Genomic DNA, 23,657 nt, shown 5'->3' on the forward strand with positions numbered 1-23,657 from the left:
TTTGACTGTATACTGTATATTTGACTTTCTTCAGAAATGTTTGATTCTGGATTGTTTTATTGATGTTTTAATATGCTGTAAACTGCTTTGAGATTTTTATAAATAAATAATCTCTACTATTTATGAGAATTTCCAAAGTAGCTGCTGTGATGAGAGCCTCTTGCCATTAGTTCTTGTCTTCATGGAAGTAAATTCCGATCAGCAGCTATGTTGTGGTTTTTTATCAAACCAACTATAGCTCAGTATAGGGTTATGAAAAGAAATCAGTATCAGAACGCATTTGAGAATGGTGCAGATCTCTGTGGTGGAGAAACACCTTTCCCATGCTTCTGTATTGCTGAGCAATCTAGATGCAGAAGCAGCCAGGCCTTTTCATGATCTGTTCCAAAGCCTGCGTAAATAATATTGTTCTTAGGTAATACCTCCATATTGTATGTTAGGCCAGGGTTTCTCTAGCATGGAGTTTGGTGACACCAAATTACAACCAGTTGCGTATTTCATTCCATTTTAACAATAGATCTGAATCTTTTCTGTCCCCTGAGGTCAAATTTTCATGATCTGCCCTAGCATCAAAATCTAGAGATATTAAACTACTTGCTGCTAATAATTCATGTGTGCTTTTTCAGTACGTTCCCTTGGGTCAATAGCACTCAGAAAGGCAGAAGATGCTGACTTCAAGTATCATTTTGATGTCTTCAGCGTCAACTTCAATGAGGAACTTGTTGCACTCTATGGTGGAAGTCTACAAAAGCAAACTAGATTTGTGCATGAGTGTATTAAAGTAATTCTTAAATTGTATAAGGTATGGAGATAAGCATTATGCACTTATTTAATTCTGTCAAATTATTAGCTGTATTGGATATGAGAGCTGCAGGTTGGGAGAGAAATACTGTTGCTCTATGTTTTATGGTTGGGATACCTATCTATCTCCATGATTTGGTATAGGGCCGTGTTTCCCAAACTTGGGTCTCCAGCTTTTCTTTTCTTTTTAACTACAATTCCCATCATCCCTGACTACTGGTCCTGGTCAGGGATGGTAGAAGTTGTAGTCCAAAAACAGCTGGAGACCCAAGTTTGGGAAACACAGTGTTTGAAATTCTCTCGATCGATCAACTACATTCAGTAGCATTATTTGAAAGTTGGGTCCTTTGAAAGTTGGGTCCTTGTCTATCTATACTGGTACCACCCACACGAAAGCGGGGAGCTATCCACAGCCTCAGAGCCTCAACATTTGCAGAAATACAACTATGAGGATTTTTGTATGCTTATTGTGCATACGATATCAGTGGGACATTGGTGAACTGCTGAGAGAGGAGAAAATAGAAAATGAGTATGGGTGTGGCATGCGGGATCTAGGAATATGGTATGGAACCCTGGAAATAGCACTCCAAATTGCAACAATTTATTGCAGATCCCACTACTCCTTTGTATCAGCCTGCTGGTTGGTACATTCAAACATTAGGGTTGTGCATTTCTGATACTGCATTTCTGAAACCTTTCTGCCTTTAAAAAAAAAAATCAGTAAGACATTTCTATATTGGGGTGCTCAGGAAAAACCTTTCATTGTCATCTTGTGATTAGCATGAGAAATTTCCTTTCTTTCACAATTTGTACTATTATGCTGAGCACCCTCAATATAGAAATGTCTTACTGATTTAGAGTCAAAATCCAAATAACTGTACTTGAATTGCAGTCTTAATCTTTATAGTAACTTGATTTTTGGCGAACGACAATAAAGTACATCGGAATTCAAATACATCAGCTCTTAAGCAGGAGGGTGCCTGTGATTTCATACAATCTCAGTGGGTTTGATGTCAAATAATTTCTTCCTTATGCTTCCTTTTTCTTTTTTTTAAGGGCCAGGGGTTTGCTCCACGTAGCGTTGCAATAGTAGGTCATTCCATGGGCGGCCTTGTTGCAAGAGCACTGCTGACGCTTAAAAATTTCAAGGTGGAACTCCTCAATGTCATCGTTACTCAGGCCACACCTCACATTGCACCTGTAATGCCTTTAGACCGATATCTTACTGGTAAGTTTACTCCTAAGATGACCACTCGGTAGACATCAGCAAGATTGCTATAGCTTAAAGCGCTGTAAAAATTTTGTTAATGTGAATCAATATCCTTTTTCTGTCATAATAATTTTAAAAGGGTACTAGATAACCCCGATATTAATCCTCCTAATGCTTTTTAATGTCAGTTCAGGCAAAAATATCTTGCAGTTTCCCTGACAAAGCTCTGACAAACTCCCAAGGGAAGGTTTCTTTCAGTGTAAGAGGGGTAAGGCGCCAAGAATGTCTCTACTTGCCCTTGTTGTTTGATCATGGCCTAGAAGTGCAGCTGGTGGCTCTTTCTTAAAATTTAACTAAGAAAATAAATGACAGTCTTTAGGTTGGGAGGGCCCAGTCCATTCAGGGTTTCATAGGTCAAAACCTTGCATTGTACCTGGAGCAGCCAAGAAAAGCTGTACAGGCCACACAATGTTTCATATAAAATGTTTTTGGAACTTGGTAGTCCTAGGAGGTGAGGTACTGCCTTCAACATCAGCCACCAAGCGTTTTCCTACAGCAGTTCTGTGCATCTTACACTTGCCATCCTTTCTTAAATCATAAGTGGCAACAGTAATATCTTAACCCAAGAAGGAGAGCAAAAAGCATTGCTTTAGATCAGGGGTCAGCAAACTTTTTCAGCAGGGGACCGGTCCACTGTCCCTCAGACCTTGTGGGGGGCCGGACAGTATTTTGGGGAAAATAATAATAATGAATTCCTGTGCCCCACAAATAACCCAGAGATGCATTTTAAATAAAAACACGTAAAAACACGCTGATTCCTGGACCGTCTGTGGGCCAGCTTTAGAAGGTGATTGGGCTGGATCTGGCCCCCGGGCCTTAGTTTGCCTACCCATGCTTTAGATGGAGCTGGTAAAAAGCTTTCCCAGATTCTGCTATTACTGGGACACTGGGATGGACAAGGAGTGCACCGTCCAAGGGAGTTGTCTCTCTTTTCTCTGGCTCACTGTGTTTGTCAGTCATAAATACTTCGGTCTTCTCTAGATTTGGCTTCCGTGACTTGCCTGCAGCCTAGGGCTTGCCGATCAGAAGGTCGGCGGTTCGAATCCCCGCAACGGGGTGAGCTCCCATTCCTCGGTCCCTGCTCCTGCCAACTTAGCAGTTCGAAAACACGTCAAAGTGCAAGTAGATAAATAGGTACTGCTCTGGCAGGAAGGTAAACGGTGTTTCCATGTGCTGCTCTGGTTCGTCAGAAGCAGCTTAGTCATGCTGGCCACATGACTCAGAAGCTGTCTGCGAACAAACGCAGGCTCCCTTGGCCTATAGAGCGAGATGAGCACTACAACCCCAGAGTCATCTGTGACTGGACCTAACGGTCAGGGGTACCTTTACCTTTTAGCTTTGTGCTAGGCACTGGAGGCAGGACTGGGGCTAAGATGAGAAGTGAGACATAGGACAGAGTGGTATCAGCATATGGGTAGAATCTTGCTGCAAATCTGTTAGTTTCAGCTGGTAGCTTCTTTCACCTTAAACAGGAGCAGGGGCAAACGAGAGAAGCAATTGGTGGCATCCACCTTGCCAAGAACAAGGGAAGCAGTCCAAGAATTATCCTGTGAGCAACCCTCTGTACAGTTCCTAACAAAGTTCCTAAAATATCAGCAGCTTGCCCTTCTGATTTCTAAGCATATAAATTATCAACCAGGATCACATTCAGTGTCACGCCTACGAAGCCAGCGTAATTTATGCTCGGGTAAATCATGCCAGTACAACTTAACCCTATTCCAAACATTTCAGGAGTGTGGCTACTGACAACTGAGCCAACCCAAACTTGGCAGAAGGAAAAGAAGCCTTTGCTGTATAAAGACTCTCCTCCCTGGAAGAGAGGGGAGTGGTTGTGGGCGGGAGACCGAGCCCCACCCCTGGTAGGGGGCATTAGCCCCCTCCCCTCCTACCTGGCTGGTGCCCACGCCCACCGGAGGTGGCCAACCAGGTGCCTCTGGGGGGCGTGTGTAGCAGCTTAATGCTGTGGTGCTAGCTCCACCTCCTCCTCATTCGTCGTCGTCCCTCAGCGAGTCACCCACCCTCCACTCCCATTTAGCTCAGGGTATAGGTTTTTGGCCTTGCTATGGACCTTAGGTTGGTCGCCCTGGTTGGCTGGGGGGCCTGGTAAGAATTTTTCCATTTGGCATTAGGCCTTTTGGTTTTTTCGCCTACCTCGTAGCAATCGTCACAACTTTTTGTGGTATTGGTGGGTAGGTTAGGCATTGGATTCATGTGTTGTGCTGTGTCAAGGGCTAGGTGTGGCCATCGCCTATGCTATCTACCGTGGGTTATTCCGTTAAAGGAATCTGGCGGTCGTGTATTCCGTCCGATGCCTGCTTGGCGGGAGGCCATGGCACGACCCTCGGTGACATCAGGGGGTGAGCCTATAGTTGGATGAGCATCAACAGGCCCCACCTACTGTTGAATAAACCCACCACCTATAGTCATCCAATGCCTAAGCCAATACCTTTTCACTGCTGTAATCAATAAAGTTGTGGCCTTTTTCTTGCCCATTAACCTTATATCACGTGTCCTTGTGTATTTATTTCACATAGCGGGGTCGGGCCCTCGATCCACAACATTGCTTTTAGAAGGCGGCATTTAAACGCGGGCATTAAACAGCTATAGTTTAGCTTCCATTTAGAAACCCGTATTTCCTGTACCGTACCATGTTCTTATTAGGTTTTGCTCAAAGCCTTTGGAATGAGTTCAGTCAATGTGTAATAAACGAAATGTTTTGGCTGCAGGCTACACTCGCAATGGGCCTGAGAATCCCAATGTGTCCCGGCACAGCTTAAACGTTAAGCTTAATTGTCGGTTTCATTTTGGGGAAGTGTTGGTGAGCAGTTGGTAACTGGCAGAGAGACTTAGACACAAGGGTTGGTTATTTGGTCATTTGTGGCAAGTTGGTTACCTTGGTTTTCTCATATAAGTGTGGATGCTCTGATTACTCTATTATCCTGATGCCTGAGCTTTGACAGAACTGGGACACTTGAGAGAATCCCTTGAATATCAAAGTCTAATGGAATGACTTGCAGCTTTCTAAACCGAGTGTTTTTGATGCAGTTTCCTCTGTGAAGGATTCTTTTGTGTTAGAATTCTGATCACCAAGACCTCTGTCACCTTGACTAATCCTCTGCATTGTTTTTCATGAGCTTACCCCTCATGCCCCAAGCAGCTTGCAAGTTAGGCAGTAGCCGATATGCATAATTGCTAGCATCAAGTTTATTGCAGCATGAGTGTAAACGAAAGACTCCGAATGGAGCAGGAGTCCGTTAGTATGGTTGCCATGGTGACAATGAATTTATTTCTCACAATCAGAATTTGGAAGCAGCATCCAACAAGAAGCAGCTGTGCTATTTTGCCCTTTAAAAAATAAAAGCAATCTGCCAGCATTTTCTCTTTCTTTTTTAAAAAAATAACTTTTTTATTCAAAATTAAAACGAAACATACCATCCTTATTTCCCCCCCATTTTCCCTCCCTCCCCCCACAGAACTCACCCACCCCCGGACTTCCCTCAGTTCCAGTCTTTGATTTCTCTAAAAGTGCTGTTTTCGGCATGTTACACAGTTGTAAAGATCCTCAGACTATTTAGCTGATTATTATCAATTAAAAGTTTGTGAATGTTTATTCAAAACCAGCCAAGGAGTCCAGTTCGCTTTGTTGCGTCTTCAAATACTTTGTAAAGGGTTCCCATTCATCTTTAAAGTCACAGTTATCCTTGTCCCGTAGCTTGTATGTCAGTTTTGCCAGTTCTGCATAGTCCATCAATTTTTCTTGCCATGATTCTTTAGTTGGGGTTTCTTCAGTCTTCCATCCTTGTGCTATTAAACCTCTTGCAGCCGTTGTCCCATCCATGAAGATGTTTTGCAGCTTTTTTGGCAGATCTTTCCCTACAACTGCCAGCATTTTCTCGATTGAGCAGGTAACCCCCAGGCTGCCAGCAGTGGCGGAGGGGCGGTCCGCCCTGGGTGCCACCTCCTAAGGGGGGTGACAAGAAGGCACCCCGTGGAGGGCTCGCCCCGCCGCCCCTGGGCGCGGCAGCATAAGCTGCCACCATCGCACAGCCGCATGCAGAGGATCCTCCGCTCGCGGCTGCAGCAGTGGAATCCTGCATCTGTCCATATGGTACTCGAGTGGCACCATCAGCAAACTGCCCGGCTGCGCATGCGCTGTCCATAGCAGTGCTGCGCATGCACTGTGGGGCGGTTTGCTGGCACCACCGCTTGAGTTCCGTACGGATGGCGGCGGGATCTCTCCGACGCTGCTGCAGCTGTGAGCTGAGGATCCTGCTGCCGTCCCTACGCCGCTCGAGCGGCGCTGCCGGCAAACAGCCCTGCGGTGCATGTGTGGCGCTGCTGTCTACTGCGCATGCGCGGCACCGCTACGTACGGCGCATGCCAAGTGCCTGTGAGCCTTCCCTCGCCCCTGGCTGCCAGGTCAACCTCTGCCATGCTGCCACACCTTACAGTCAGCTCTGACTGTTGGAGTGGGAACTGCTTGCATCATTTCTAAAGTCTTTTTTGTTTAATGGCATCTATGCCCTTTTTTGCTGCTGCCTCCTGTCACTTCAGCAGTCCTCTCCTCCTCCTTCAAGTCTCCCGGACTTTTGCCTGCAGCCACAAGGGAAGAGTTGCCTCAGCGGTTGGCCTCTTTCCCAATCTCATTTATGTCTGAGAAAATGGAAGGTTTTTTGTACTCCCCCAAAAAGAGAAATAAAATCCCCCAAAAGGAGAAGTAAAACATACCGGTAGCATACTGGTTTTATTACTTAAATATGCAGTCATACCTCGGGTTACAGACGCTTCAGGTTGCGTTTTTTCAGGTTGTGGACCGCCGAAACCTGGAAGAACCGGAACGGGTTATAGTGGTACCTCGGGTTAAGTACTTAATTTGTTCCGGAGGTCCGTTCTTAACCTGAAACTGTTCTTAACCTGAAGTACCACTTAACTAATGGGGCCTCCTGCTGCTGCCGCGCTGCCAGAGCACGATTTCTGTTCTCATCCTGAAGCAAAGTTCTTAATCCGAGGTACTATTTCTGGGTTAGCGGAGTCTGTAACCTGAAGTGTATGTAACCTGAAGCATATGTAACCCGAGATACCACTGTACTTCCGGGTTTCGGCGGTCGCGCATGCGCAGAAGCTCTAAATTGCAACCCGCGGTGCACAGACACGCCGCTGCGGGTTGCGAATGTGCATCCCGCACGGATCACGTTCGCAACCCGAGCGTCCGCTGTACTGCTCTTGTTTGTTTAAAAGAAAAAAGCCTGCTTGACATTTACAGTTTCCGAAATTGTGTTGGGAAGTCTTTGCAGCCTGATTCTAAACACATCCCCTCTGAGCTAATACTGATTTTAGTTGGGGCTGCTAAAGCTGCTGCCTTAATTTGCATTGTGTGGGCTGATTCACATGTCATCTGTTGATGGTTTTGCATAAGTGGGAGCCGGCCTCGTCTCTCCATTCCCAGAAAAAAGGTACTGTTTGAGGCGGCAATATATGGATCTCACCTTTGGATAGATTCCTATCCATTATTGAGTATGTGGGCCTGATCAGGAGTGAGAGATATGTACTGAAACCTCAATTATTATTTTCTTTCCAAGTATGCAGACGTGAGAGTGACTCTCATTTGTGCTAACCAAGAAGAATGTCGTGTCTGAAACAGCTGTGAGACTCAAAAATAAGTTATGCTCATTTCCTTTGAGTATCTCGCCTTCCTTTCTCTTTTACTGTGTGGCATTTAGCTGGTGGTTTTGATACATATCTTTTTGATACTGCTGCCCTCAGATGATTCTTAATATCCGGTGTGAAAGTATAGCTTTTAATGTACATTGTGGTTGATCGCTTCAGTTATTCCAGATTCAGAATTTGGAGTTCTCTAAACAAATGCTGCTAAACTAATGTTTAAAACATTTTTTTTCCCCTCTGGAAGATTTTTACAGAGCGGTAAACCAGAAATGGATTCAGAAGGCTAAAGAAATAAAGAATCTAACGACTCTTTCTGTGGCGGGAGGATTTCGAGATTATCAAGTTCGTTCAGGACTGGCTTTTCTGCCCCGAACAAGTCATCAAAGCAGTGCCTTATGTGTTGTGGTAAACTATGCACCCATTCTTTTAAAATCAAAGTAATATTTACAGATTGGGGGATAAGTAATTTGCAGCCCTAGGGCTCTTGTACACACTGAAGGATTCTTGTTAAAGGTATTGCATATTTAATCCTTGCCTTGGCATTTACTATAACCGGAGTGATTAAAGTTGTATTCTAGATTCAGCTCTCGGTCCCAGTGGAAACAGTGACACTTGTTACCAAACAAATGTGGATTCCCTTTAAGATTAGAAGTGTAATGCTTGGGCCAGTATATAAATGTTTTTCTCCCAAATCCCTTTTCTGATAAAAGGGCCTAGCAGGAAGAAATAAGAAATCCTACTGGACATGACTAAGAGATTGGGCTTGCCTAAAGCACCGTATTTTTCACTCTATAAGACGCACCAGACCACAAGACGCACCTAGTTTTTGGAGGAGGAAAACAAGAACAAAAGTATTCTGAATCTCAGAAGCCAGAACAGCAAGAGGGATCACTGTGCAGTGAAAGCAGCAATCCCTCCTGCTGTTCTGGCTTCTGTGATAGCTGCGCAGCCTGCATTCGCTCCATAAGACACACACACATTTCCCCTTACTTTTTAGGAGGGAAAAAGTGAGTCTTATAGAGCAAAAAACACGGTAAATTTTTGAATTCTGTCTAAAGACTGCAGTCCTGCATTCAGCTGTCTGAACAGAAGGATCCAAAGAACCACACATCAAATTTTACATATCCAAGGACACTTTTAGCATTCCCCTTCCCAAACAGCCACTCTCCATTCTACATGCCAAACCAATTTTGACATTGAGTCACAATTCCGAGGCATAGAGATCTGCAATAAGGCAGAGGTTCTGCTGTGCTGTGCATGTCTAAACTAGCCCTTTGAGTCCCTGCCGTTGGGATTTTAGCCGTGGGCAGGATTTCAGCAATGTACTTTCTTCATTAAGCCAATATTAAATGTTTCTCGTTAGTAATTTTTGAAAAGAAGTAACAGAAATCTCTTCTTAAATAGACTTCAGCCATTCCTCGTGTCTGGGCTTCAACAGACCATCTCTCCATAGTTTGGTAAGCAGCTTGAACCAGATTAGGTACCCGAATTGACTCTTCTTTTGTTGCGTGACTTCATTTTTATCTGTAGTTTTTATATCTAGCCTTTTCCCTTACACTCTTTTTATAGGTGTAAAGAATTGATCTTGGCTACCATCCGAGCGTTCTTTGACCTTATTGATGAAAACACTAAGCAGGTTTGTATTTCTTGAAACGCAGGCATGTTCCATGAAAAGAGCAGTTCTTGTCTGAGTAATTTCGAACTGTTGTAAATAGTGATGGTATTAATGTTAATGATGTTAATTTGAATCCATATTCTGTCTTGGGTTTAGTATAAATATGCTTCATGGCGACCAAAACGTAAGTTAAAATTCTTCTGAAATCACGTGTTAATTCTTAGATAACAGAAGATCCACAGAAGAGAATGCTAGTGTTAAATCATCACTTTCTGAGGCACCCTGCAAAATTATATGAAGAGAGCCCTGAATCTGTTGCTGAACTAACAGGTTAGCGTATCTTTTTTAAAAAAATACAAGATCAGGGTTAGTAGTGAGTCTAAGCAAAATGGGTTTGAAATAAGCTGTGATCTCTGCTGAAACTAAACACTGGCAGCTCCTTCTCCCACCTGATGCTTTACTTGGGCTTTTCCCATTTTGTGCACATAGCACCAAACCATGCTTTAGCATTGTATATGTCAGGCTCCTAGGTCTCGGCTTCCTCCCCCCCTTTGGCCGTAGATAAGCAGGACAAAGCAAAAAGAGTCCCTTACTTCCTTCCTAGTCACTTCCGCATCTTGCAACCTGATATCGCAACCACCCTGCTTTTTGTGTAGCCACCTCATCTGCTCTACGTGACTTTGGACTGATAGGCTGAATACTTTCCAGTGGGAGAGAGTCTGTTGGCTCTCTCTCTTCCTGTTCTTCACTTTGTTGTTCACCCCCCAGCTCTTCCCAACTTTTGTATTCAGAACTGTGCCCCTCTGTAAACCGCTGTTCCAAATCTATACTGCTCTACTGCTCCTGGGCAGCCTCAGAATCCTGGTCAGGGGGAGGGGGAGGCTCCCACCATTCCCCATCAGAGCAGTATTCCTCAGCCTGGTCTCTGACAGTATATGAACATGGCCTGTGTGTGGCTTCTCTGACTTCTTGAACCAACTTCATGCTGCATCACCGCCACCACATTATTTTAGGGGGAGAGTTCGCAGAACGAACTAGTTCTAAGTTGGTGCTATACTTTTATGTCACTAAATATTGGGTGGTTTAGTACAACACCTTCAGGGAAATGGATCTTTGTATATTCTTAAGCTTATTCCTTATTTGTATGGAATCCGGTCCTCGGCAGATATCATGGCTTGATACTATTTTAAGTTAGAAAGTGAAAAAAACCAAAACAGTGGTGGTAATTTTGTAGGAAGTGAGGAAGAATTTTATTCCTGGATGTGTGAAGAGTGATGTTGCTTGATTGCAGGAGAAGTAAACTGGATCCAGATTAAAACTTCAAAATGGTCCTATACAGTGTACAATGTGAGTTGCGTTGATTTCTTCTTTTAACTGTAACTTGTTTAATTTGGGATAGATGACATGGGAAGCTGCCCAGCAGGCAAATGCAGCAACTTAAGGCCTGCTTATTTGAGCCCTGGAACTCTTCATGGGCCACAACTCCACTCCACCAGCCAAACTCTTCACTGGCCCTGGCCCACACTCACGTGTTTTTTGCCTGCCTGAAATGCTTGTTTGGATGCAGAATAGGTGTGTGTAGAATGCAGCCTACTATTGTGCTGCCCATTTTTGCCTCTGGCCCCACTCGCCTCTAGCATACGGCCCTTGTAAGGTGGCCCAGAAGGGAGTTCAGCCTTGGGCTTCTTTGATGAGTTCTCCAACCCTAAGGTTGGGAGCCCTGACCATTACGTCCAGTCGTGACCGACTCTGGGGTTGCGGTGCTCATCTCGTTTTATTGGCCAAGGGAGCCGGCGTACAGCTTCTGGGTCATGTGGCCAGCATGACAAGCCGCTTCTGGTGAACCAGAGCAGCGCACGGAAACGCCGTTTACCTTCCCGCTGGAGTGGTACCTATTTATCTACTTGCACTTTGACATGCTTTCGAACTGCTAGGTGGGCAGGAGCAGGGACCAAGCAATGGGAGCTCACCCCGTCGCGGGGATTCGAACCGCCGACCTTCTGATCGGCAAGTCCTAGGCTCTGTGGTTTAACCCACAGCGCCACCCGCACCTCCAACCCTACTTTATACCAAATCAGACTCTCCAGGGTTTCAGACGGGTCTTGTTTCCCAGCCCTACCTGGAGATGCCAAGTATTGAACCTGAGACCGTCTGCCTGCAAAGTATGTGCTCTACTTCTGAGCTTTTGGCCTGCCCCCAGTAGACTGTCCAGGACTGTACATGGCTAATGGTGATTGGAAACCATGTCTGCTCAAACCATGTCCAGCAGTTCTCCAAACTACTACAGTTTCAGTTCAGCGTGTTCTTGTCCTTTTCTGAACAGGAATCGGATGGAAAATACTTTACTTTCCCTCTCTCAAGCCATCGAAAACCATACAGTCATGTCTACTGTCAAAGCAGTATGTTGGTGAGAAATTGCTTTCCTTTGCGGCTTGACTTACCTTCATATGTATTTATAGTAAGAAAACGATTGAAATGCTTTCACTATTTTGTATGCCAAGCTATAACGTGTATTCTTACCTCTCTTTCTCCCCCACATACCTGTTTTATCTGTCAGGACACAAACAGTTGGATATATGGCTGTATAAACAGTTCCTCACCTGTGTGGTAAATATATTTTACATTTCATAAACAAGTAGAATAGAACTGTTTGCAGAAGATACTTGTGCAAATTATTGCTGTTTTTAATGTTCTTTTAAAAATAAGGTTTGGTTTTGTATTTGCTTAAAACGAGTGGTGCTTAGTTCTGTTTTGTTTTCATTTTTGTGTTATATTTTCTGGCCTCTTCCGACTGTTGTGACATACTAGGAATTTAAGCCACCCTTAAACCTGCCTTAATCCACTTCTTGGATTAGGAGAATCCCTATAATCCCACGGTTAGCTGTGTATTTGGCTTTAATGAATAGGATTCCCTTGGGGACTGGTGGATTTTGAACATATTCAAAATTAGCTTAAGTACCCTACAGTTATATTTAAATACTGAAGAAAGAGGAGGAAAGAACATTAATATAGCCATTTTATAATATCACATTTAGCACTGTAACACTTTCATATGGTTTGTTTAGTACATGAGAAGCATTTCCAGTGCTCAAAGTAGTTCTTGCTTAAGGAAAGGCCTTCCAGGATTTGTTTGCAATATGCCAATTTATACATTAACAGTCTTCCATGTATTCCTTAGCCATTATTTTATTATTTCCACTGACCGGTAATCAAAATGTTTGCACAAAATGGCAAGTTAAGAATTTTTAAATTTTTGTTTTTTGTTAAAACACCCTTAAACTTCCCCTAAGAGGATGACAACAATATATAGAGGGAGTTTATGTCTGCTTGCTGCATTCCCTTTATAACGTCCATGTAGAAATCTGCAGAATAGCTTATTTGTTAATTAGCTGTTGTGCAGGAACATCAGACACAGTAAATGTCTGGACCAGTGGTAAAGGGTAGTTTCTGCAGAGAAGGAAGGGAATAAAAGCTTTGGGGGGTGGTGAGAGGCAAAGTTGTTGTGTTTGTTTTAGTTTTGCCAAAAGTTATTGAGCTTTTTGGGCAAAATTGGAAAAAACGGACGTTTTTGAGCTTTTTAAAAAGTCAAATTGCCCAAAGCAACACTTCTGACATGAGTTACCAAACACCCGCATTTTCCTGGACATTTTGCCGATTTCCGCCTAGACACTCCTTCCGACAGCAGTATTCTGGTTATGTCTGGGAAATTCCGAACGTATGGCAACCCTATTCACTATGGTTTGCTGAAACAAGCCAACTTCACAAATTACTGTTGGAAGATGGCTTATTTCAGCAAAGCACAGTTAAAATTAACCACAGTTTGTCCAGATTTAAAAATTGCAACATGCTACAGTGAATCTGAATTGATGCTTTTGAATTACAGTGGTACCTCGGGTTAAGTACTTAATCCGTTCCGGAGGTCCGTACTTAACCTGAAACTGTTCTTAACCTGAAGCACCACTTTAGCTAATGGGGCCTCTTGCTGTTGCCACGCCGCCGGAGCATGATTTCTGTTCTCAGCCTGAAGCAAAGTTCTTAACCTGAAGCACTATTTCTGGGTTAGCGGAGTCTGTAACCTGAAGCGTATGTAACCCGAGGTACCACTATATGGTGCTGGAGGAGACTCTTGAGAGTCCCATGGACTGCAAGAAGATCAAACCTATCCATTCTTAAGGAAATCAGCCCTGAGTGTTCATTGGCGGGACAGATCCTGAAGCTGAGGTTCCAATACTTTGGCCACCTCATGAGAAGAGAAGACTCCCTGGAAAAGACCCTGATGTTGGGAAAGATGGAGGGCACAAGGAGAAGGGGACGACAGAGGATGAGGTGGTTGGATACTGTTCTCGAAGCTACCAGCATGAGTTTGATCAAACTGCGGGAGGCAGTGGAGGACAGAAGTGCCTGGCGTGCTCTGGTCCATGGGGTCACGAAGAGTCGGACACGACTAAACGACTAAACAACAACAACATTTGTGTTTGGACTTTCGTCCTCTCCCATGCATGTTCCTCCTTCATTTCAGCTCGTGCTTCTTAGAGAAAGAGTGAAACCTAGGTGTCAGGGAACGGTCTGAATCAGAGGATTGGGGAAGGCATTCTCAGGCAGATCAGCTCTTCTCTTTAGAAGTGAAAGCTTCTAAACACTTCAGAATTGTGGCCAGAGTCAAACTTTTTATGCCTTGTCTCCATAATTTTAGAATGTGGTTATTGTATTACAGTTTCTTGCCTGGGGGCATTTAGACCTACATTTCCACAAAGGCCTAATTTGACACTTTGGCCACTACACCACATTAGCTATAGGTATCAATAATAGTGATATTAGAGTTGCTTTCTAAACTTGCTTACCAATTAAAATATAGCACAAGGAACTTGAAATAAATATTCATGAACATCATCTATCATGGTTCTCTAATTTCTAATAATTTTTATCTTAATTTTCTACAGTCTGCGAGGTGTTGATTTGAGTTGGAAAACTGAATTACTGCCAACAGTTAAGGTAAAAATTGGACCATTTCCTTGAAAACTAAATACTTGTTTATTTATTCATTATTTAAGAGAATATAAATGTTCTGTGCACTTAAACACTGCTGAATCCATTTAAACACATTTTGAAGAGCTTCTGTGATAAAATTAACAGTTCCAGTTTTTCCTTGTGGTTTAAGTGCTCTGTTGGAGACTTCGAAATTTTTTTCACCATGGTTTTTTTAAAAGACTCAAAATACACTTTTCAGGCCAGTTAAACATTACTTTTGCATGTATTGTCTTTCTAGACTGTGACTCTGAAACTTCAAGAATATCCTTCTTTGTCTCATCTTGTGCTTCATGTACCAGCCGTCAATGGTAATAAGGTAATAGACAGGGGTGTCTAGTTTGTGTGTGTTTAAAATCAATACATCTGAGTATTTTACATAACTTTTCCTGAAATGTTGTATTTTTTAGCGCATGCCGTAACTGTTGATGAGAACTGTTGCTTTCTTTTAACAAATGAGCCAAGTCTTTGCTGTTAGACCAGGCGTAGGCAAACTCGGTCCTCCAGATGTTTTGAGACTACAATTCCCATCACCCCGACCACTGGTCCTGTTAGCTAGGGATGATGGGAGTTGTAGTCCCAAAACATCTGGAAGGCCAAGTTTGCCTGTGCCTGTGTTAGACTATTGATGGATTGACTGCAAGAGTTGTTTGCCTCTGTAGTATCTGGGGTAAAGCACAAACCATGCTTTAGGCTCCACAAGAGAGCCTAAAATACGCCTTAGTTCCAAATGACACGTTTGAAAATCTGCAGAACGTTTGCAGGTGATACAGAAATGACCACTATGCTTATTTCTGCTTACTAATACAGCGGTACCTCGGGTTAAGTACTTAATTCGTTCCAGAGGTCTGTACTTAACCTGAAACTGTTCTTAACCTGAAGCACCACTTTAGCTAATGGGGCTGCCGCGCTGCCAGAGCACGATTTCTGTTCTCATCCTGAAGCAAAGTTCTTAACCCGAGGTAATATTTCTGGGTTAGTGGAGTCTGTAACCTGAAGCGTCTGTAACCTGAGGTACCACTGCAAGGTGATTTGTTAAGTTTATGGTTGAGTCAGTTCTCGAACCCAGTTCTCCTGGTGTGAAGTTTAATACAGTGGAACCTCAGTTGCCGAATGTAATCCGTTCCGGAAGACCGTTCAACTTCCTAAATGTTCAACAACCGAGGCGCAATTGCCAGTCGGCAAAATCCATTGAAAAAATGGAGAAACGCACCTCGGAAGCCGTTCGACTTCCAAGGCGCATTCGAAAACGGAAGCACTCACTTCCGGGTTGTCAGCATTCGAAAGCCGAAACCTTCAACTTCCGAAGCATTCGACAACCGAAGTTCCACTGTACCTTGTCTTGGTTTTCCACTTTGTGAGGATGAAATGCTATGTGGACCACTGCCAGAAATTCTAGAAATCACTTTGTATTTCCTTTTTGCAGTTTACTTTGGACTGCGAGTTCTTTAACGAAGCTTCAAGAACAGTACAGCTTCCTGTGACCCACCTTTTTTCATTTGGTAGGCCTCCTTCTCTGCATTTGGCAAATGCACGATTCTGGTTTCCGTGTAAATAATTATTTCTTGTTAATTGTGACTCTAAACACTGAAATCTTTAAGATAATATTTTAGTTTTCTGTTAAGTATGTTGCTTTGACTTTATACTCTATCTTTGACTTTCCTCAGATTGTTTTATTGATGTTTTAATATTCTGTAAATCGCTTTGAGATTTTTCTTAAAAATATAAAGCGGTATAGAAATGAAATATGTAAGAATGATAATTTACTGACTACTTCTGACATGAAGCAATGCTTTCTACAGGACTTTCTTCAAGCAAAATCATATTAAATTCAACTGGCCTTATTCACAAGGTTCAGCTTCAACATTTTGGTCAGGTATAAATACTGATTATTATTATTATTATTATTATTATTATTATTATTATTATTATTATTATTATTTCAGGTACATAAGTTTTCTGTTTTGGGTTAGTTCTTTTAGGGAGTTCTAGTAAACTAACATGTATTGCATTGTTACATTTGTTTAGATATACCAAGCTTTTAACATCCTTATAGAGAGCAGCTGCCAGTCGCTTAAAGGTAAATTTATTTCCAGAAATCACCTTTAAACCAGTGTTGGGGGGGGGGGAATCCTTTGCATGTACCTCATTACTCACATATTCTTATTTTTGTAATGTCATTTGTTCTGTAGTCTTCATTTCTCAGGTCATTTTGTAGTCTGACTTGCTGTAAAATTAACCTTACTTGATTTTGGGGGGGCTTTGTTTACTGATGTGGGCAGTATTCCATGCACTATATTGAAACCTACTGCTTCACATTTGAGCAAGGCACATCCAATATTAAGGCTCACCTTGCTCTTCCCTGCTTTTAAAATATCTCAATTTTTGTTTGTTTTTCTTCAGTTTTGCTGAGATTTCATAACAATCTTCTTTTCTTGAAGTATAGTTTCAGTAGCTGAGCTTGCCACTTCATTACAAAGCCCTCTACAATTCAGCTCAACTTTTCTGCAGTACCCCAGCTTGATTTCATATTACGTTAACTCTGCTAGCTGATAGATATATATCAGGTCTGAAAGGTCTGTTAATCTAGAAGATTTGATCTCAAGTTTAGCAGGTGAACTAGTGAACTACAAATAAGCTAAGGTATCAGCATGTGGAGATGTTTGCTTAAATCAGCCATTTAGAGTGTGTTTCAGAATCCATTATTTTTTGTTTGCTCTGATCATGGGTAAGGGGGGAAAGGACTCCGTTACAAGAACTTTTGATTTAAAAATTGATGGGTATTTGGAAGGCAAATTTAAGCTTACTTTTAATGCAAAGGCAAAATTCATTTTAGTCCATAGATTTTAATATTATTAATCCTTTATTTATTGTGGTATTTCCTGAGCATCACAAGATTGGTGTGAAAATAAGGGGTGTGGGTGGGTGGGTGTGTTTCTTCCCCCCAAATGAAGCTAAAATATTTTCTAATGCAAGCGGTAACTGAGATGTGACAGTTGATTCGTGACTCTGCTTCATTAATGGGGTGTGGAGTGAGAATTTTATTTGATGATTTTATCACTGGTGAGCACCTGGTATGTCCTGGCAAACCAGCTAAATGTGTGTTGCCACTGAGCTAAGTTTTATTCTAAACTCTGTTCTGATCGTTTGGATGTGGTATATATAGATCCCTGTGTGGGCTAAAGAGGAATTAAATATGTGCAAATGTAGTTGGTATCCCTAAGATGCCTAAATTTGTTTTCTAATCTGCTTATGTTTCAGTTCATATGTATGAGATGGTATATGTGCTGTGTGTGTGTGTGTGTGTGAGAGAGAGAGAGAGAGAGAGAGAGAGAGAGAGAGAGACCCCCATTGGAAACATAGTGATGTGGATAGGATGCAAATATTATTCATTTCGTTTAAGTCAGCAGCTTTCAGGGTTCACAGTGGTAAAATGACTGGTTCATTATGCTGCAGGCACGCAACATTTAAAATGAACCTGGATTGCTCTTGAAGTTCTCCTCTTGTCCCCACCCCAGATCTTGCAGGTTAGCATTAATAACAAGGCATGGTCTTTTGTTGTCCATTGTGTTAGCAGACTACCAGTTTGTTACTTGATCTTTTGTAGTTATCCTTTCCCTAATCCAAACTGATTCGCTTTGTCTTGGGTAGTACTTGGATGTTAGCACTACAATGGCAGATTTATGGGGCTGGGTTTTTTCACTTTATGATAACAATCACAGAAGCTTGGCGTCTTGAAATCTCCCATTTATGCCAGCAAGGATGTGTAGAACCTTATCATCCTCATGCCCTGCCAGTGCAGAGAGGAAGCTTAGGCATTGTAAGCCTGACATTTTTAAATTGCCACTTGAACTGGGTGCACGACACTCTCCTTAAAGTTGGCAATCTAATGCCACTTAAGAGTGAAAATGGATGAAGTGAACGTACATTTTCTGTTCTGTGAATAACCTTCCCATTTATCTTGCTGAATGGCACAGTTGCCATCTCTCTTTCCTCTTGTTGTACTTCATAAGCCTCTTTCTATTTCTTTCACCGTGCCTGCCTGCAGAGTTGGAATCGGGTAAATGATGATATCACACAGCCGTAATATTAAGTCTGCCGTGCTGCTTGAGTCTGCAGTGTGACGTGAATAATGACAAGTGTGGCTCAATGCAAAATTGAAATAGACAAGACACACTGGCAAAGAAGCAAAAAAATTAAAATGCCGAGCATTAGAGATTGTGAGCAACTGGGAGATGGTTATTGGAATAATAGAATTACACATTATCGTTATCTCAGTTGTTGTTACATTTCAATATAATTCTACAACCTTACATTATAGCTGTTTTATGACAAAAAGAGAGTCAAATGACATTTGGGCCTCATGTCACAGCAGAACCTAAGGTGTTGCAAAATACTCCTTGGACTTGCTTTTTGATAGCGTGATACGTTTTGAAAAGTTTCTTTGTTTGTTGTAGCAGAGTCCTTTTGTAGTGGCCTGATTTAAACCGTATTTCACCAGGTGCTTGGCTCTTTGTTTTATTATGTACTTTCATTTGCTTCTTTCAGAAAGGAAACCTTCTGTGTACCAGCTTCATATACCATGGTCCTATGAAGACTCTTTAACTTTGTCACAGTAAGAGTTTAACATTATTTGATTTCTTTACGTCACTGAAAAGTGTCACACCTTAGGACTTCCATATATGATATGAATGCGTTATCACAATATGCAGGTGAATAGTACCACAAAATTTGGGATAGCAAGTGATCTTAATGTCAGAGTTTTTAAGGAAGGGTGAAGCTTTCATGTGTAACAACAAAACACCGAATAATAGTTAAGTAGCCAGAAGATTCCTACTAATGCCCGTTTCTTCACAAGTCCACATGAGGCATGGGTTTGTCATGATGCTTCCATGTGTATGCCTCTCCTAGAATAATTCCAAAAAGGTATCAATTGGAAGAAGCTTGAGCAATGATCTGGAAAAGATACGTTGCATAGGTTCAAGTAGTCTCTTCACTGCCTTGCTGACAGTGTTATCTCCACTGGTTAAAACCATGGCTCCTATGCTAATCAGAGTTTGCAAACTAGCTTCAACCATAGTTTCAAAGTCTGAATGATATGGAAACTTTGATAAGTGGTAGTGCCACTTGTTAAATGAATGACAGCTCTGAATGTCTGGGTTTTAGCTCGTCATTAAAAAAAACAACCAGTGGAACCTGCAGCAAAAGCTAACAATGTATCCTCCTGCACAAAATGAGTTCTCCTGTCTCATAATGCCATGCACACTTAAGATCGCGTCAGACTTTATTTTAGATTGGACAAGTGATCATTGCAGACCAATATTTTTTAAAAAACATAACCTAACCACCACAGGGTTCCATCTTCGACTGAGATTTCTGCAAAGCTGCACATTGCCCAGCCTGAAAATGACACCGCTGTTCCATCGTTGAACATTTATTCATCTTCAGATTGCAAATATGAAGTAAGTAAAAGCCTATATGAAGTAAGTATAAAAAAGAGAGTTACATTTCCCCTACTTCCCTTCAAAACCAGGGTGCCCATTTTCTGTATTGTAGTAAAAGACAGTCAGTAGAAGCCTTTTGATGCACAACTGAAATAAAGCTCCTTTGTTTGTGTTGCGGCCAGCTGATGTTTGTTATACGTCAGAGTAGGAGAGGGCCTTCTTGGTAATGGCACCCCAGTTTTGGAATTATTTATTTCCCCTGGTCTTTGCTCAGTAATTAGTGCCTAGGCCTGTTCAGTGTTTCCTTATGATTGCAAATGGACTGCCTTGTTTTACCAGATATGGTTGCATCATTTTACATGGATCCGAATTTTAAATTGTAACCCGCTCTGGGATTGCTTTGCAGTGAAGTGCGGGTAATGAAATATTTTAAATAATCGAGCTTTCACCTTTTGTGAAGTGAGCATTTTAAGAGTGCTGTATTTATTTATTTTCCACTAAAATGCACATTTTGCTGTTGTTAGTAATTCTGAGGATAAAAAATAACAAAAAATAAAATATAGTTGCCTGTCATTTAAAAAAAAACATAAAATGACACTTAACTAGGTGACGCTTAACAAAGGCCTGGGCAAACATTCTGTGCTGGGGAAAAATCTTACCATGGTACTGAAAAGGCATAATAATCGTACTAAGTGGACTTCGCTGGGAGGGACATTTCTACACGCACAATGCTGATAATCCCCCACCAGACCTCAGATAATTGGGCACAAACATGTAGTAACTGGGCAAGCCTTCAGGTTCCTGAGTCCTAAACTGTTTAGGTCTTACTTAATTAATTAATTTTATAATGAATGATTTCAGAATGTTGTTTATGCTGTACTTTTGTACTGTTTTATTGTTGTTAGCCGCCCTGAGCCCGGCTTCGGCTGGGGGAGGGCGGGATATAAATAAAATTTATTATTATTATTATTACCCATGAACACAAGAAGTTTGAATTATGCTTGAAAATGGATTGGCAGTTGGTGTATGTTATGTTTAAGAACTAACAAAATATGATCTTGATGGTCAGTCCACATAGGAGCTTAGCATCTGTATTTTAAGTTTCCAAACAGTCTTCCAAGGCAGAACAATACATTGCAGCAGCCTGATCTGGAGCGGAGCCCATAAGAGCATGGGTCCCTGTGGACCAGCAGTCAGTGTCTAGGAGGGATTGCAGTTGGTTCACCAGCTGAAAATAATGCAAGGCACTTCGTACAAACCAAGGCTTTTTGGGCCTCCAGGGACGCTGCTGGATTGTTAAACTGCACACCTTATTTTATCATAGTAACTGAGAGTATTCTGATTATTTTGTTCTTATGCTATATTATTGTTTTGTGTAAAAAAAAACACTACCTTTTAAAATGTGTGTTGCAACTAGGTAACCATCAAGACCTCTTTTCTGCAAGTCCTTGGTCAGGTAAGAAAGTTTTGTTTCACTTAACCTTAAGCTGATAATGCGTAAAGATAACAAAACAATGATAATGTACCTTGATCTGATAAAATGTATTCCGTGAGTGTAGCATGCATCTGTAACAATAGGGTGTAGTTCATAAAAGATAGTCCCAACTGTTCTAACGGATGCCTCCCCAAAATAGGGGTGTGGTGTCTACATTGCCAAATAATTCCCATCCATGGAGCCTGGTGAGTCGGGTTGGATGGGTGGAAGCAGAAAATGCTTTGTTCATAAGAGGTCCAACTATTGCATGTGTTTACAGGTTTCCTGCCGCCAGGCAATTCCATCCACGCATCACGTCAAGAACAAACAGTACTGTCTACATCTGTGGGAATTTCTTGGGAAGTTATTTCTTGGGAAGCAAGAAATAACTTGAATGTAGACCAAACAAATGACTTGCTCAAGGCCATATGCTCAATTCAGTTCCCAGAACATCAGACCGCACCTCTCAGCCAGCACCTGCTGCTACTGCACTGTGCCTTTTTTAAAAAAAGACAAAGCAGTTATGAAAAATCGGAAGCAGACTGAAAAGCCTTAAATAGCTGTCTCTAAAGCAGGGCAGGTGGGACATGGGTGGCGCTGTGGGTTAAACCACAGAGCCTAGGACTTGCCGATCAGAAGGTCGGCGGTTCGAATCCCCGGAAAGGGGTGAGCTCCCGTTGCTCGGTCCCAGCTCCTGCCCACCTAGCAGTTCGAAAGCACGTCAAAGTGCAAGCAGATAAATAGGTACTGCTCTGGCGGGAAGGTAAACGGCATTTCCATGCGCTGCTCTGGTTCGCCAGAAGCGGCTTAGTCATGCTGGCCACATGACCCAGAAGCTGTACGCCGGCTCCCTTGGACAATAAAGCGAGATGAGCACCGCAACCCCAGAGTCGGCCACGACTGGACCTAATGGTCAGGGGTTCCTTTACCTTTTTTAAAGCAGGGCAAGTCAGCAACAGAATAGCAAATGAAACTTATTTGTGCAAATTCAGTTTTGCTTAAATCCTATAAACTTAAACCAGGTCAACACAGCTTGTCATGCTTCAGACCAGCCATCATTTATTGCATTGGTAATTTATTTTTTTGCCGCCTCCCTTAGATGGGTAAACAACCAGCAAGTCAGAACACATGTTGGTGGATCACAAGATAATTCAGGCCTGATTTGCCCAGGTGGCTAGAGCTACAGTTCTGATTTTAAAGTGGCCATCTTTAATCACAGTCTGAAACTTGATTGTGCTAAATTTGAAGCCGTGTTCTGGGTTTGTATGTACAATTATGGGAGCATTGCTGCTTTCACATCCTTACCCCTTCGTGCTAATGCTGATGTACTTGATTGCAACTTGAGATTTGAGTAACAGATTGATATGTCTGTGTGCTTTTTCTTGGCACTAGAATGTGTGGTACTCATACCTGTGGAAAAGAAACTGAGCCCATTTTTATCTTGAAAAAAGATATCCTGAGATATTGGTTAAGAATATAAATTGGGAGTTTTTAATGAAATCTCAGTCCACCCATGAATTTGCTAGGTGGTATTGAGTAAGCCATTTTGTTGTCTCAGCCCTTCCACCTGTTATATAGGCATGTCTCAAAGGTTTTTAATAATTACTCAGATAATGTATGTGAAGTATTTAGAAAAAAGCACTATGTAAGTATTGAATTGTTGTGGTGATATTGAATTGTTGTGGTGATATTTGCATGCTCCATTTTTTCCATAAAACATTCTTGTTTTGTAGGTAATAAGATTCCATGGTGGCACGCTACCCGTGTACATAATTTCTAATATTCTTCTTGCTTACGGAAGACAGTTAAGGTCCCTAATTTCAACAGGTAACATTTCGTGAAAAGATTTTTAAGCGCAGGTTTGTTTTTTATTATAAAACTAGAAAACAAGAGTTTCATTGTACATTTCATTTGTAGTTCGGCAATCGTTTTGTTATCTTTTTTTAAAAAGATGCTGAGATTTGTTGTAAAGTGGTTGATAATCACATAGATACTGATAGGAATCTGGGGAGGGAAGCTATTAACTGGCAAGAATAAACATTCGTTATTGTATAGCTTATTGACTTGAATGTATTTTAAAACAAACTCTTTACAATGCTAAGTAGCACTTTTAAAAGTCAGTACATGTTTAAAGTTTGAGTTATATTTGATTTCTCAAATCATTAGGGAAATATCCGCCAAGTTATTTGCCCTTTAGGGCAGGAGCTTCATTTTGGTTAGACCTGCAGGCTGGGGGGAAAACACATTTAAATATATTCATATTTGAGAATTCTGTGTCACAAATATTCAGTGTCTAAAACTGAATACAACTATTACTGTAAATAATTTCTGTCGGTCTGTTTCCCCATACCACCAGTGCATTAG

General features: G+C 41.9%; 1 protein-coding gene across 1 annotated transcript in view; it reads left to right on the top strand.

Moving 5' to 3' along the window:
* The window catches only part of PGAP1 (post-GPI attachment to proteins inositol deacylase 1), a 53,858-nt gene that overhangs the window by 17,282 nt on the left and 12,919 nt on the right, over positions 1-23,657 (top strand). Inside the window, exons 3-20 of the mRNA XM_081208664.1 lie at positions 627-802; positions 1,858-2,029; positions 7,980-8,140; positions 9,140-9,192; positions 9,305-9,371; positions 9,575-9,680; positions 10,642-10,697; positions 11,674-11,757; positions 11,908-11,957; positions 14,291-14,342; positions 14,617-14,694; positions 15,802-15,877; positions 16,178-16,251; positions 16,404-16,455; positions 18,924-18,990; positions 19,729-19,837; positions 21,237-21,275; positions 23,027-23,120. Of these exons, the coding sequence (XP_081064790.1) occupies positions 627-802; positions 1,858-2,029; positions 7,980-8,140; positions 9,140-9,192; positions 9,305-9,371; positions 9,575-9,680; positions 10,642-10,697; positions 11,674-11,757; positions 11,908-11,957; positions 14,291-14,342; positions 14,617-14,694; positions 15,802-15,877; positions 16,178-16,251; positions 16,404-16,455; positions 18,924-18,990; positions 19,729-19,837; positions 21,237-21,275; positions 23,027-23,120 (1,566 nt within the window). The remainder of the gene's footprint in view (positions 1-626; positions 803-1,857; positions 2,030-7,979; positions 8,141-9,139; positions 9,193-9,304; positions 9,372-9,574; positions 9,681-10,641; positions 10,698-11,673; positions 11,758-11,907; positions 11,958-14,290; positions 14,343-14,616; positions 14,695-15,801; positions 15,878-16,177; positions 16,252-16,403; positions 16,456-18,923; positions 18,991-19,728; positions 19,838-21,236; positions 21,276-23,026; positions 23,121-23,657) is intronic.

Source organism: Podarcis bocagei (genome assembly GCF_964188305.1).
Source record: "Podarcis bocagei genome assembly, chromosome: 1".
Lineage (NCBI taxonomy): Eukaryota > Metazoa > Chordata > Lepidosauria > Squamata > Lacertidae > Podarcis > Podarcis bocagei.